Genomic DNA, 13224 nt, shown 5'->3' with positions numbered 1-13224 from the left:
CCCGGCCAAAGAGGCCCCGCCGAGCCCTCCCTCCCTCCCTCCCGATTTTCCCGGACATGCCCGGCTTTTGGGGATTTCCCCCCGGACGGGGATTTGAGCCCCCAAAAGCCGGACATGTCCGGGAAAATCCGGACGTATGGTAACCCTAGGTGATTAATATATTAATCCTGATGGTTCTCAGGTTTAAAAGTAGCCACAGGTTTTCCTTTCTCTCATGGAGATGATCCAAATGCATCTTAATAAAAACAAAGGACAGGGAAGAAAAGACTGGACAAGCCCTGGGTGTTTTGGATTTGGTTTTTTTCAAACTTGCTCCAGTGTCAAAGGCCTATACAAATGACAAGCTGCTTTCTGCTTCACTGTTTCCGCCTTTGCCATGAGCCCCCCATTCCCCTCACACACTCATTCTCCTTCTACCCTCTGTAAGGAGAGCTCATTCTAGGCAGGATCATAATTTTTAAACTGCACATGTACTCCAGGAAACAGGCAAGATGGATGGAAACGATCAGTTAGTTTAATTTGCATACAGCAAATGTCACATTTACAGCAAGGTTGCATTGCAGTATTAATAATGACATGTGTTTAAGTTTATTACCAGAAGAATAAGTAGCATAACAGCAGTCTCTGAGTTGCAATATTAAACAGATGCTTTAGCGAATTCCCTAGCTGCTTGCTCCTGCTTAGCCTTCTCTCTCATCTCTTTTTCTCTCTCCATCAGAAGCGCGTGCTCCTGCTCCCATTCTTTTAGCTTCTGCTCATATTTTGCAATGTCTTCCACTTCACATGCTGGCAGCTTTTCCTTGACAAGTTGGGTGGTCAGGGTCAACAGGCTTTCAGATTCAACCTTGCCAAGCGAATGCAGTTTAGAATACAGATCCTGTCATAAAAAAAGGTGTTTGTTTTTTTTTTTAAATCCAGTCAGTCCCAAATGTCCACATTATTTCCCGGCCTGAAAAAAATGGCTGTTTTTATTTAACTGTTGACTGTGCCATTCTTAGGGGATAATTTAACTTATGCATTTATCTTGGCAAAGTGATTTCATTATAGTAACTGTCCATTTTTGCCACTCTTCCCAAACACACATCATCTAAATTAGTTTTCATTTGGCAATAACTAAGCTGAGACAATCAATTTTGAATTCAGTTAAGTGCTGGAGTTGACTGAACTCACAAAACTAAAGAGAAACACCATAAATAAAACTCTTAAGTATCAAATGATAGATGACCAGCCAACTAAGATAAATGTAAACTAAAACACCTCACTGGTGTGTTTAAGCCAAGGCTAATATAAGGCTTTGCCTTGGATTCCCTCTATTAGAATCCCTTTCAACAGATGCAAATTATTTAAATAGTCTCTTAGTAATGGCTTACTAAATAGCTCCCATGAGTCCTTGCAGCAATTGTGAACTACCGAATTCCATTACAGATGTTTTCCAACTAATGCGATCTGAAGCTCAGCTATGCTTATACAGACTTTGCAATAGTTCTTGCTTTAGCGCCGTTTATTCAGTGAAGTTAACAGCAGAACTTGGTCAGGAAGCCATGCAGTATTTTTTTCTGAGCTTTGTTATATATCTAGTTCAGTATTTCTTGTGGAGTACCCTGCTGAAGCACACAAATATTAATTTGCTTAAGTGCTTCAAGACTTAGATAATTCAACAGGGCCATTTGTGGCTTTCTGGAAGCTGAAGGTGTAGTATGATGTTGCATCATTAAGGCAGTAAAATGCCATTGTCAGTGCAACCTTCCAGAGAACAGGAGGAGGGGTTCTTCCTGGAGGAGGAAGATGACATGGCATCAAGCAGCTTAAAAAGCAAATGTTTACCCTTTGCTCACTCTTCTGAAAGGATCACATTTTCTCACACTGTGGTGGTCTAAATAAAATTCTAATATCTATTTCATAGAGTTGACCTCTATTAGGAGATCATGAAATAGTGTCTCCTCTTCAGAGTGTGCAGCTATGTTTCTACCATAGCCCCCTGCACAAAAGCTGCAGTGTCTCTGTGTAATTCATCCCCAAACAAGAAGGCAGATATGGGGTACCTAGACAGCTGGGCTAGGGCTCCTGTTGCAAGCTGAAGCCCATGCCCCAATCTGTACTGTGTTCTATACAGTTCGCAGACCCACTGACCACATTCCTTCTTCTCCTCTGTCTGCTCAAAATCTTTCCCCCCTCAGCTCCTGCAGGGAGAGTTGCCATGGAGCTCAGCTCTAAAGTGCCCAGAAGACTGCACTGTTCCTTTAGCAGCCTCTGCACTTCTTAGACTGCCTGACCTTGATGGATGCTGGGGGGCAGGGGAGTGGGGTTGAACGCTACATACTCTGGTCCGATGGAAGTTTTTCTGATAGATCAACAATTGTTTTGAAGTCACCAGACCATGCAAATACGTGCTCATAGCTGGACATACAGCTCTCTTATTTTGTTTGAAATATTGTTAGTAGACATATTGGCATGTCAGTGAGAAATGTGACGAGTTAGTACGTATCTGGTTGTGGGGGATGGCATTCCTGATAGCTACTTTCACACTGCCAAATTAGGTTTTTTTGGTTTAAATATAACTGCTAAAAATCACTCCAAAACTTTTCCTACTGCATACCAGGAGGAGGGGAGTGCAGAGAGATGAGGAGAGGGACACTGACATGCCAAGACATTAAACAAAAATAAATACAAAAGAATGAGGAACTAGATGATCTTCCGTCACCTATAACAACTGAACTTTTGGACTCTCCGGAAATACTCTAATACGTAAATGAAACTCATTTAGGAAAATAACAGGCTGTAGATGCCAGAAGGCATTTGTAAATAGCTAAATCATTGATTTGTTTTTTTTTAAAGCAATTCCCCTGGGCTCCACATGCAGACAGTCCAAAAAGGAACACTGCTTTTAGACAGAATGGTTTGTGTGTGGCTTGGTGCCTCACATGAGCTGTCTGTAGAGCCTTTATGTAACAAAAGCCCTGCCCACTGATCATTTAAACAGCTGGAAAGAGTTACTAGAGGAAAGTTGTACTGAACTGTAGGCCTTGGTGTGGTATCAGAGGACAGGTAATTATTACAATGACAAAGTCAGATACAGTCTAAATTATAACTCTAAGGGCCTGATCCTGGAAGGTGGTGAGTATCCTCTACTCCCAATCTCTTTAGCAGAGATGGAGAGCACTCAGCACCTCTAAGGAGGCACTCTGCCAAACATCTTCCTTATTAGTCAGTCTGCAAAGGATCATTCATGCTGTTTCCAAAAACAGCCCCTTTGAATACAAAGCACAGAAATGAATCCAAAAGCATGTGTAGAAAAGCCAGGCAGAGCAAGCCCAAGCATGAAACAAACAGTCCTAGTAATTTCTTGAAGTAAACATGGAATGAAAATGTAGCACAGAGACACCATTGTCATCAGCTACCCCTATACAAACAGTATGAACAACAGAACTAACCAATTTCAGCTGGAAAAACACAAGCCAATATCATCTGAGCAAAAGGAGAAACTCTACTACCTGTGAGTAGTGTTAAGGCAGACATTGCCCAGACATTGCCAGATTGAGGGCAATCTGATAGAAGCCTAAGTCTGCAATACATTTGCATATAATTTCATACAATTTAAATTTTAAAAAAATCCATGCAGCCTTAATATGTGTATGTGAATCTTCTTTGTGGACTCCAGTCTAATAATTTGTACTGTGCACATTAGTAGTAGTTTAAAGGCTAAAAAAAAGCGGGTGGGCCTGTAACTTCCTAGACTGAAGTTAGAAGCTATAACAGTCATATTTAATGATAACATACCTAATTGGCAACAAATCCTGGACAATGTCAGACCAATGGCATTTGTTTTTAACAAGCAAGAGCCCACATATGGTCAAATAATGGATCTGTAATGACACACCATTTTAGCTAACAGGATTTTGATTTATCAGTCTGACGTTATGAAAAGAGAAGATAAAATCCCAGCAGACAGACAAAATAGACAAGTGGCCTTAAGCATTTGTTTCTCTGAAGGCAATTTCCTGTGTGAGGCAGTAAAAATGTAATTCAGTGTCAGTTTTAAAAATGCCAGCTAGCGTTACTGATGCAGGTGGGGCTATCAGTCCATCAGCATAAAAGGCAAACATATTTATTTGCTGCTGTACATAGTGGAAACCTATTATAGCTTGGTTAAAACTGTAAAAAAGAAAATCTTACCTTAAATTGGGTAAGGTACTCAGGCAGTTTAGACTGCTCTGTTTCTTCAGATTCTATTTGCTTTGGCTTGTGTTCTGATACCTTGACTTCTTCTGATGGTTCTGGATCTGTTTTTACCTCAGGGACAGACTGCAAAATTGTCTCCAGAACATCAATCTGAACAAGAAATCAGAATTGTTACCATGTAGTTTGCAAACACAATCCAACATCATTTCATGAAGGTGTTCTAAGTATAAACATTGATTTTGAGATGGCTGTACTGTAAGTTGAATTAAAAAAAATTCCACAAGGAACACGATTTACTGTTTCAAGAATTAATGCCGTCTAATGTGTTTGGGAGTATTAAGGTTGGAATTTTCATAAGTGTTGAAACTCTGTTCCCATTCAAGTAAATGGTAAAACTACCACTGACTTCATTAGGAGCAGAGTTAGGCCAATGCTTGTTGTAGCGAGGCAGTGGGATACCCCACAGCCCCGCTGAGGGACGAATCTCCCGAAATACCAATGTGGGTGGAGCCACTGAGTCCTGCGCCCGCCCCTCAGAGGTCACAGCGCAGACCCGGAAGTATAAAAGCCCGCCTGCAGAGCTCAGGTGAGAACCAGCTGCCGGAGAGACCAGACGTCTGTGCCCGAGCTCCCACTTGGGAGATGGCAGCAGGTCGCGGCTGGCCTGAGGTCGCACCGGGCCAGCCGAGCCTACCCCTCGCTTGCTACCCCGAGGACTGGCTGAGCCTGCCCCTTTCCAGCTACCCCGAGGAGGAGCTGAGCCTACCCTTCGCTACCTACCTGGAGGAACCGATGCTGTTAGAGACCGCCAAGGACACTAGCATGACCCAGGTACCCTACAAGGGGGAGTGTGGAAGTAGCCCGGGGGCAGCAGACTCCAGTCTGGCTGCAGCACTGCCAGAGCCTATGTTGGTGTGTTGCGGCAGGATCCCCACTGACAGCAGCGAGTTTCCGCCGCTGCTAGGGCCCCGGGCTGGGACACACTGGAGTGGGAGGCTGCGTCCCCCCTGCCACCCACTCCTTGGGTGGCAGACTCCCCCTTTCCCTGGCCTAGAGAGGCTGGGACCCCTTGCTTATTGACTCAGCCCCTGCTTAAGGGCCTGAGTTCCTGACTGTTTGGTTGCTGCCCCGCCCTGACCTATGTCCTGGGTGTCCTGTATAGAACTATTGGCTCAGCCCCGGCCTAAAGGGCCTGAGCCCCTAATCGTGTGTTTGCTGTCCCACACTACCGCAGGGCCAGGACTGACAGTGAACTAGAGCGAGGCGGTGGGATACCCCACAGCCCTGCTGAGGGACGAACCTCGGTCAAGCCCCATTACACTTGGTCTTTCTGAAAAATCCCACCCGGCCATTACTCTAATTTCTGGCTATAAATATTTCATGGTGAAAATAGTACAGACACAATATACCACAGCATTTATATACTGGGAGCTATTTCGGAATGCTTCTGTAATAGAATCTTCATAGGACATCTCAATTCATCTTTGGCTAAAGTGCACTGGGAACTCATGATCTGTTTAACTGGCAGAAAAAACATCTTTAGTTCAGCAATTCGATAATTTAATAGGAGGAACAGAAAGAAAACACATTAGCACATAGCATCCATAGTACAGACTTGGTTTTAATCTATGCGAGATCCTGGTTCTCTTTGTACTGCTTTCAGCTAGATGTACTTTCTCTCTCTGAGAGAACTGCCCTGTCTCATAATCTAATTGTAGCAGAACCAAAAGGAATGCATTAGGTTAATGAACTAACCCTATAAACAATTTTTGTATGTATGATCAATGCAAAGGATGGTACTGCTATCTTGATGCTGTTGTGGTATTCGGGGAAAATTCCAGATTCTTGTAAAAGTTAAAATTCTGTCTAGTGTGAATTTTTTCAGGTTCAACTGTTACAAATGCAAAGAGCCGTTATCCTACTGTGAATCTTAATTCTGCATGCATGCCACTAGGATGAAGTGGATCTATAAATAACCACTGAACATTCTAAGCTTCTGATACTTTCCACAAAGCAAAAGTGATCTTGATGCCTGCAGTTTGTTTATTTTTAAAGATCATTTTCCTACTGTCTGCATTTGTATAACACTTAATGAACCAACATCAGGCTAATTTGAAATAGAACATTTCTCAATTGCTGTTTCTTGAGACTGCAATCTAATGGGACCATAAACCAGCTTGAAACTACCAATAATGAAACAACAAGATGAGATAAGTGGCAAGAACAAAAATGCATGCTTAGAAATATGTGTACTCTCATTTGTGGAATTCCTTACAGTATCCAGAGATTTGTTAAGAGCATATGTATCTTTTTTTGTGCACAGCAGCAGTCAAATAATAGTTACAGTATTTATAATGATAACAAAAAGGACACTGAGTTCTTAGAAGAATAAGCTCAGCAGGGAAACAAAGGCCTAGCTAGTCAAAGATTAATGGAAGCTTTAAACCTTAGTAGGAAATTAAATATCTTTCTAGACCACTCTAGAGTTTGTAAAAGCAGACAACCATATAGAACCACTAGTTTATGACTTATTTATCAAGTTATACTATTGAGAGAGTTATTTTGAAGTTTCTCTTTAGATAACAAAATACCTCCAACCAGAAATACACTGCACACACTAAAAATGCATGGGACTAGGTTGTGGAATGAATTAGTGGATCTCTCAAACAACTATACTAACTGGGGTCACAGAAGTGTGGGTGAATTTAGTGGTTTTGATATGGCCCCTATTTATTCACATCCCCGAACCACCCCACAATCAATGTAATTCTGCATGTTGGACAGTCTCACTCAAGGGAGCCCCAGGGCACTGTGGGAAAGAAGGTTTTACAGCACTTGATCTAGCTTCCAGTGGACTCGCTTGAAGATTTTCTGCTGATTTCAACAGCAGTAGGACTAGCCCCAGTGTCTCATCTGGTCAATGCTATTAGTTTCTCTCTTTTATGAACACTACATTCACTCAGAGATAATGATTAAAAATATCTAAAAGGAGCTAGCTCTTAAAATGAGCCTTTAAATGGAGATGGCCAGATCCTCCGCTGGAGTAAGTCAGCATAGCTCAGTTGGGTTTGAATATGGCCCAATATTTTGATGTATAGTGTCATGTTTATGATAATAAGTCACTGGTAACTGAGAGCAGAATTGCTCCTCAGCAGAAATGAAATTTCTTGGTACTGAGTACATATACCTCATGGGTTCTACTAGTTCAGCCCTTGAGAATACTAGTCATGAGTCTACAGACGAGTGTCTCCGATTATGGCTGTGGTTAACAATCAACACCAACTTTAATTTGTTAACCTAGGGGCTTGAGCAGCTATACTCATATGTAATCCCAGGTTAGGAATTGGTGAACCCTGGGTCCAGCATCTACATTATTCGGGCCTGAGTTCAGCCTTCCAAAATGAAGCTGTTCTAGCCCTTTGTTCATTGTGCAGTGGGAAAATTTGACTGTCCACCAAGATTGACTTTCCAGAGGACACGCAGTTGGCTTGTGGGATGGTGGAACACTTTTGGTGGACTCCCTCAACACAAATCCAGTGGAGCTTCGTCTACACTGCAAAACAATAGGGCTTGAACTCTGGATCTGGCTCATGGAATCCTGGGACCCTGGGTTAGTGTGATTTGTGTGGAGACAGAAGGAGGGTTAGGCTTGAGCTTGAGTTTGAACTCTGGACCTACAGTGCAGTGTAGACATATCCTAAGTTACTTAAACGCGCTTGAAAATTTTAATAACCACCCTGATGGTTCATTCACTAAAATCTGCATAAAGAGGGCTCTGCTAGATCAGGCCACGATCGTTATTTCATATGCAGATAAAAGAAATACAAATTTAGAAGTGACTAGATCAGATCTGAAGTTCTTAAACAGAGACAAAAGCTGGTTTCAGGGTTGTGGCATCAAGGGCCATGTTGTCATTGCCCAAAGCAGGCTGAATGGGTGCTTATTTACTGTGTGATTATAAATCTAAACAAACAAACTTGCCAGGACCTACAAGGCTTCATCCTTCAGGCTTGAAAATCAAAACCAAATGCACGCACCGCAATAACCGACCCTTTGTGGGGTTTGTTGGGTTTTTTATATTCCTTAATGACTCAGATCAGTGGTGTCCAAACTGTGACCAAAGGGCCATCTGTGGTCCTTGGGGCTCTGAGTTGTGTCTCTAAATGGTATTTGATTAGGAATTGGAAATGCGTCCCTCGAGCTGCACCCTGCAGTTTCCAAAAATAGCCTCAAACTGAGTCCCACCTCCTCACTGCTTCCTCGGCAGCCCCAGAAGCTGCTCTGCGGTGAGCCTGTGGGGTGCTTTGAGAAGCTGCTCAGCAACTCCCCAGCTGGCCACCTGCTACATGGCAGGGGCAGGTAAAGAGACGTTCTGGTTGTCATCTCCTGTTCCCGTCAGGCTGTGAGAGCGCTGGGGAGAGCAGGACAGGAGCTTGGCTGGCTCTGCCTGTGCCTAGAGGAACTCCTAGCACAGGGAAGTTTCCCTCCCCCAGACAGCCATCCAGGGGAGGGTATAAAAAGAATAAGCTGAAAACCAACAGCCAGCTAAGGATTCCCTGCCCCAGCCCAGGCTGCTCTGATTTTCATCAGCTGCCAATGGTCCCCTTGAGGCCATTGGGAATAGACTGAATGCAGCGCACTCCAACCCATTCCCCCTTCCAGTCCCCTGAGCTGTGGGCTCTTAGAAGGGAGACATAAGAGTTGGCTCTGCTGGCTTTGTGCCCATTGTTGACTCTCTCACACCAGGGGAATCCTTAGCAGATGGCTTGGGACCAGAGCAGAGAATCTGTCCCTAAGTACTGACTGTGGACCCATGACCTCGTAATATGTCTGGCTCTCAGGCTGTGCACCGAAGGCTGCACTGAACAGACATTGCTTGCTGTCAAGGACTCATCAGAAACCTGTGGTGAGTCAGCTTTGTTCCCACTTTGCAGTTACCAAAAGAGGGAGTCCATGGATCACAGTTCAGGATTCCATGGGCTGCGTGTGACCCTCAAGGCTACATATTGTGCACAACTATGCCATGCTAAACTCTCTTTTACACTTACAGCTTCTTTGCAGAGCTTTATATCCCCTGGGAGCGAGGCCACATTGTCCATCACTTGCAAAGCTCTGTTCAGGTATCCCGGTGTCCACATCAGTGGCATTTGATGGTACACAGCTTGCAGTCCTTTGTGCAACTCCACTTTTCCTGTTGTACAATAATATCTAAGAGTTAATACTTTACTGTTTGAGCCCTGAGATAAGGAATGACAAAGGGCTGCACTAAAAAAGTGAAAGCAACTCTCGTGGTGTCTAAGGAAATAATAACTTGCTCCAGAGCCTTACAAACATTTACTAATTTGGCCTTACCACAGCCTAGTGAGCTAGGTAAGGATTAACATCTGTCTTGCAGATGGAGAAACTAAGACAGCTGTTAGGCCAAACTTTTCAGCAGAGGCCTCATGTTGGGTGCCCAACTTGACACGTTAAGCCTCATTTCTGGGAATGTTGAGCACCACAACTCCCAGTGACTTTTCACTCGCTCAGCACCTCTAGAAATCTGGCCCATTTACCAAGAGTTAATACATTATAAAACATGAAACACCTATGCTACATATAGAGAAATGAAGATCAGCACTCCACAGCGTGGTAACATGTTGGTAAATGCTGACCTACAATGGTAACCAGTCTAAGCTCTTGACTGTCATCGTTGTAACTAATGGTGTATTTTTGCTATACCCTTTTGATCCAGCCTTACCTTTCTTACTGCAGTTCATATAACCTTTAATTGTACAACTTAGTTAGAATTATGGCTCTGACAATGCAAGCTATTAAAACACAGATTTTTCTTCCATGGAGGAGGATGATTGAGGAAAAGCACAGTAACACATGCAAAGACAAAGCTTATTGGACTATGGCTAAATTTAAATTGCTAAAGTGCTCCAGGTCAGGCTATGCCTAGAGACATCTTTCACTCTTGCAGAGGTCTGTTCTGTTAGTGTTGGCAAGATTGTAGAATACGTGACATTGCAGTAAATTGCTTTTGATCCACTGAATGTCAATGTCATCGGATGAGGACTATTGCTTACAGACAACAGTAAAGTACATTTTCTAAATAGAACCACTTCCCAGCCAATCTATATGGCGTAACAAATCTGAATGTCAACCAAACAGCAAAAATCTACCTGTAACAATATCTCAAAGGTAAACTAACAGCCCCATGGAAAACTTGCTTTCAAATTTACTTACAACTTTTATCTCCCTTTTGATTGAGAGTGCAATTTTTTCTTACAGTCAGGTTAAATCAGAATCAATATCCTTATTCTGCCACTACACATTTTACTTTGAAGTTACATTTTCAAAACATGTCTAGTTTTTATTACCTTTGATAGATTTCTAAAATAAACTGATACAGTGATGGAGCAATCATGTAAAGCTTGCTGCTAAAATAGGTGTTTACCCAGAGGTAAATGGCAGTTTTGCAGTGGAGAGGGAAGAAAATCACTATGCATTTTATAGTCTTCAGTGAAACACAGGAATTATGAAAGTTAAAAGAAATACAGAGGTGAAATTTCAAGAGAATTCAGATCGATCACTATTTATTTAAATAAAACATTGCCTAGCACATCACACCTAGTGCTACTTACACACATCCAGCATACTCGGTATACTGCAGAAAATGCACTTCCAATATCAGCAATCTCACTTTGGAAACACTGATGTTCTAATGAAACGCAATCATTTAAAAGAATACGTCTACTCTTCCATTGTAGCAGGGCAACCTGAAGGGGAAGCCCACAGGGAAGGGAAGGTGTGAAACTGACAGCAATTTTAGGCACAATTTTCAAAGTTAAATCTGTTACTCCATTCTTAGTTTGCATCATGGTGACCTCCCCACCCTGACTGATGCAAGCTAAAGATGGACTGAAAATCACTCAGATCTGGTTTGTCTTTGTATCAAAACTTTCACTTTATTTAAGCCTAATTCTATTGTCTGTGAATGATGATGACATTTTAATTTAGCAAAGAAATAATTTAATGGGACTATTTTTAATTAAATCAATAAGTACAGTGGAGGAAAAAAATATTGGTACGTAAGGAACTTAAAAACTTACCAAGGAATGTATAGCCATAAAGCTGGGAGCTAAAACCCACAGTGTTTGTCTGTTTTAGGCCTGTAAGCAGAAGAGAGGCTCCAAGATTTCTCTCCTCTTCCCACTGTAAACAATTCAAACCAGATAAGTCTTGCTTGTATAAAACATTAACTTACAATGGCAACAGTCAAACATAGCATGTCTTTCCCTTATATCGTACAACATGGGGAGGTAAAAAATCCTTAAATAGGTCAGTAATTCACCCCCTATCAAAAACTCAAAGTTACAGTCTTAGCTTGCATTTAAGAGGATTTGCATCTTCTTGGAACAGAGTATTAAAACAAAGTCAGTAGCCCAGATCCTTAATTGGTATAATTAAGGATAACTCTATTGAAATCAACAGAGCTACCTTCATTTGCCAGTTGAAGATCTGAACCTGTGTTCTGAAATTCATAGTATTCAGGGTAATGTTATTGAAAACAAAATTGCACAGATCTGTGCACCGGAGCAGTCACTCCCACCCCACAAAAAAGGGGGTGGGGACAGGCCAAGGGATCAGAAATTAAAATGTATGAGTCTTGCAACCACAGTGAAGAGAATGCCAACAGGGTAGTAAATCACTGGGCAGAGAGAATGCCGCATCAACAATTGTGAAAGGAATATTAGGGCAAAACCAAACAAAATGCATCGCACCAACACACTTGTCTAGTTAGCAGTGCCCTAGGACTCACTGGAGACATGGCTCTGCTGTTAGGAAGAAGCACTGTATGAGCTTCCCTAAAGATCCAGACCACCCGTGAGGCTAGGAGACTGGGGCCAAATTACTAAGTATATTAAAACCACACAAGTAGTATGACCTTGGGAAACATAGAGTATTCTCCTTCAGCAGATCAAAAACAAAGATGCAGACTTAAAGAGTTAAGGGAAAGAGGATGAACAGTTGACAGCCACAGACTGCTTTCAATTTGCTTCAGTTGTCTCTAAAAAAAGTTAATTGTAAGTGGATGCTTACAATATTTACAAGAGGAAGGAACACAAGCACTTGGAGGAGAGGAAGGTGATCAGGAACAGTCAACATGAATTCACCAAGGGCAAGTCATGCCTGACCAACCTGATTGCCTTCTATAATGAGATAACTGGCTCTGTGGATATGGGGAAAGCGGTGGATGTGATATATCTTGACTTTAGCAAAGCTTTTGATATGGTCTCTCACAGTATTCTTGCCAGCAAATTAAAGAAGTATGGATTGGATGAATGGACTATAAGGTGAGGGCCGGCTCCAGGGTTTTTGCCGCCCCAAGTGGCGGGGGGAAAAAAAAAAGTTGTGATTGGCAGCGCCACCGCGCCGCTTTCTTCTTTGGCGGCAATTTGGCGGCAGGTCCTTCCCTTGGAGAGGGACCGAGGGACCCGCCGCCGAAGAGCCCGACATGCCGCCCCTTCCCCTTGGCCACCCCAAGCACCTGCTTGCTGGGCTGGTGCCTGGAGCCGGCCCTGTATAAGGTGGATAGAAAGCTGGCTAGATTGTTGGACTCAATGGGTAGTCATCAATGGCTCGATGTCTAGTTGGCAGCCGGTATCAGGCAGAGTGCCCCAGGGGTTGGTTCTGGGGCCAGTTTTGTTCAACATCTTTATTAATGATGATGGGATGAATTGCATCCTCAGCAAGTTCGCAGTTTACACTAAGCTTGGGGGAGAGGTAGATACGCTGGAGGGTAGCGATAGGGTCCAAAGTGACCTAGACAAATTGGAAGATTGGGGCAAAAGAAATCTGAGGTTCAACAAGTGCAGAGTCCTGCACTTAGGAAGGAAGAATCCCATGCACCACTACAGGCTGGGGACCGACAGACTAAGCAGCAGTTCTGCAGAAAAGGACCTGGGGATTACAGTGGATGAGAAGCTGGATATGAGTCAGCAGTATGCCCTTGTTGCCAAGAAGGCCAATGGCATATTGGGCTGTATTAGTAGAAGC

General features: G+C 43.0%; 1 protein-coding gene across 3 annotated transcripts in view; it reads right to left on the bottom strand.

Moving 5' to 3' along the window:
- Nucleotides 1-492: 492 nt before the first annotated feature.
- Nucleotides 493-13224, bottom strand: part of MRPS27 (mitochondrial ribosomal protein S27) — a 65863-nt gene continuing 53131 nt past the window's right edge. For all 3 annotated transcript variants that reach the window (XM_034773084.1, XM_034773086.1, XM_034773085.1), the window contains 4 exons: nucleotides 11277-11379; nucleotides 9228-9370; nucleotides 4174-4329; nucleotides 493-877 (listed from right to left, as the gene is read on the bottom strand). In XM_034773084.1, coding sequence (XP_034628975.1) covers nucleotides 638-877; nucleotides 4174-4329; nucleotides 9228-9370; nucleotides 11277-11379 — 642 coding nt within the window. In that variant the 3' untranslated portion in view covers nucleotides 493-637. The remainder of the gene's footprint in view (nucleotides 878-4173; nucleotides 4330-9227; nucleotides 9371-11276; nucleotides 11380-13224) is intronic.

The sequence above is a fragment of the Trachemys scripta genome, chromosome 6 (genome assembly GCF_013100865.1).
Source record: "Trachemys scripta elegans isolate TJP31775 chromosome 6, CAS_Tse_1.0, whole genome shotgun sequence".
NCBI classification, from domain to species: Eukaryota; Metazoa; Chordata; order Testudines; family Emydidae; genus Trachemys; species Trachemys scripta.
The sequence above is the reverse complement of the archived record's forward strand: the minus strand, read 5'-3'. Positions and strand labels throughout refer to the sequence as shown.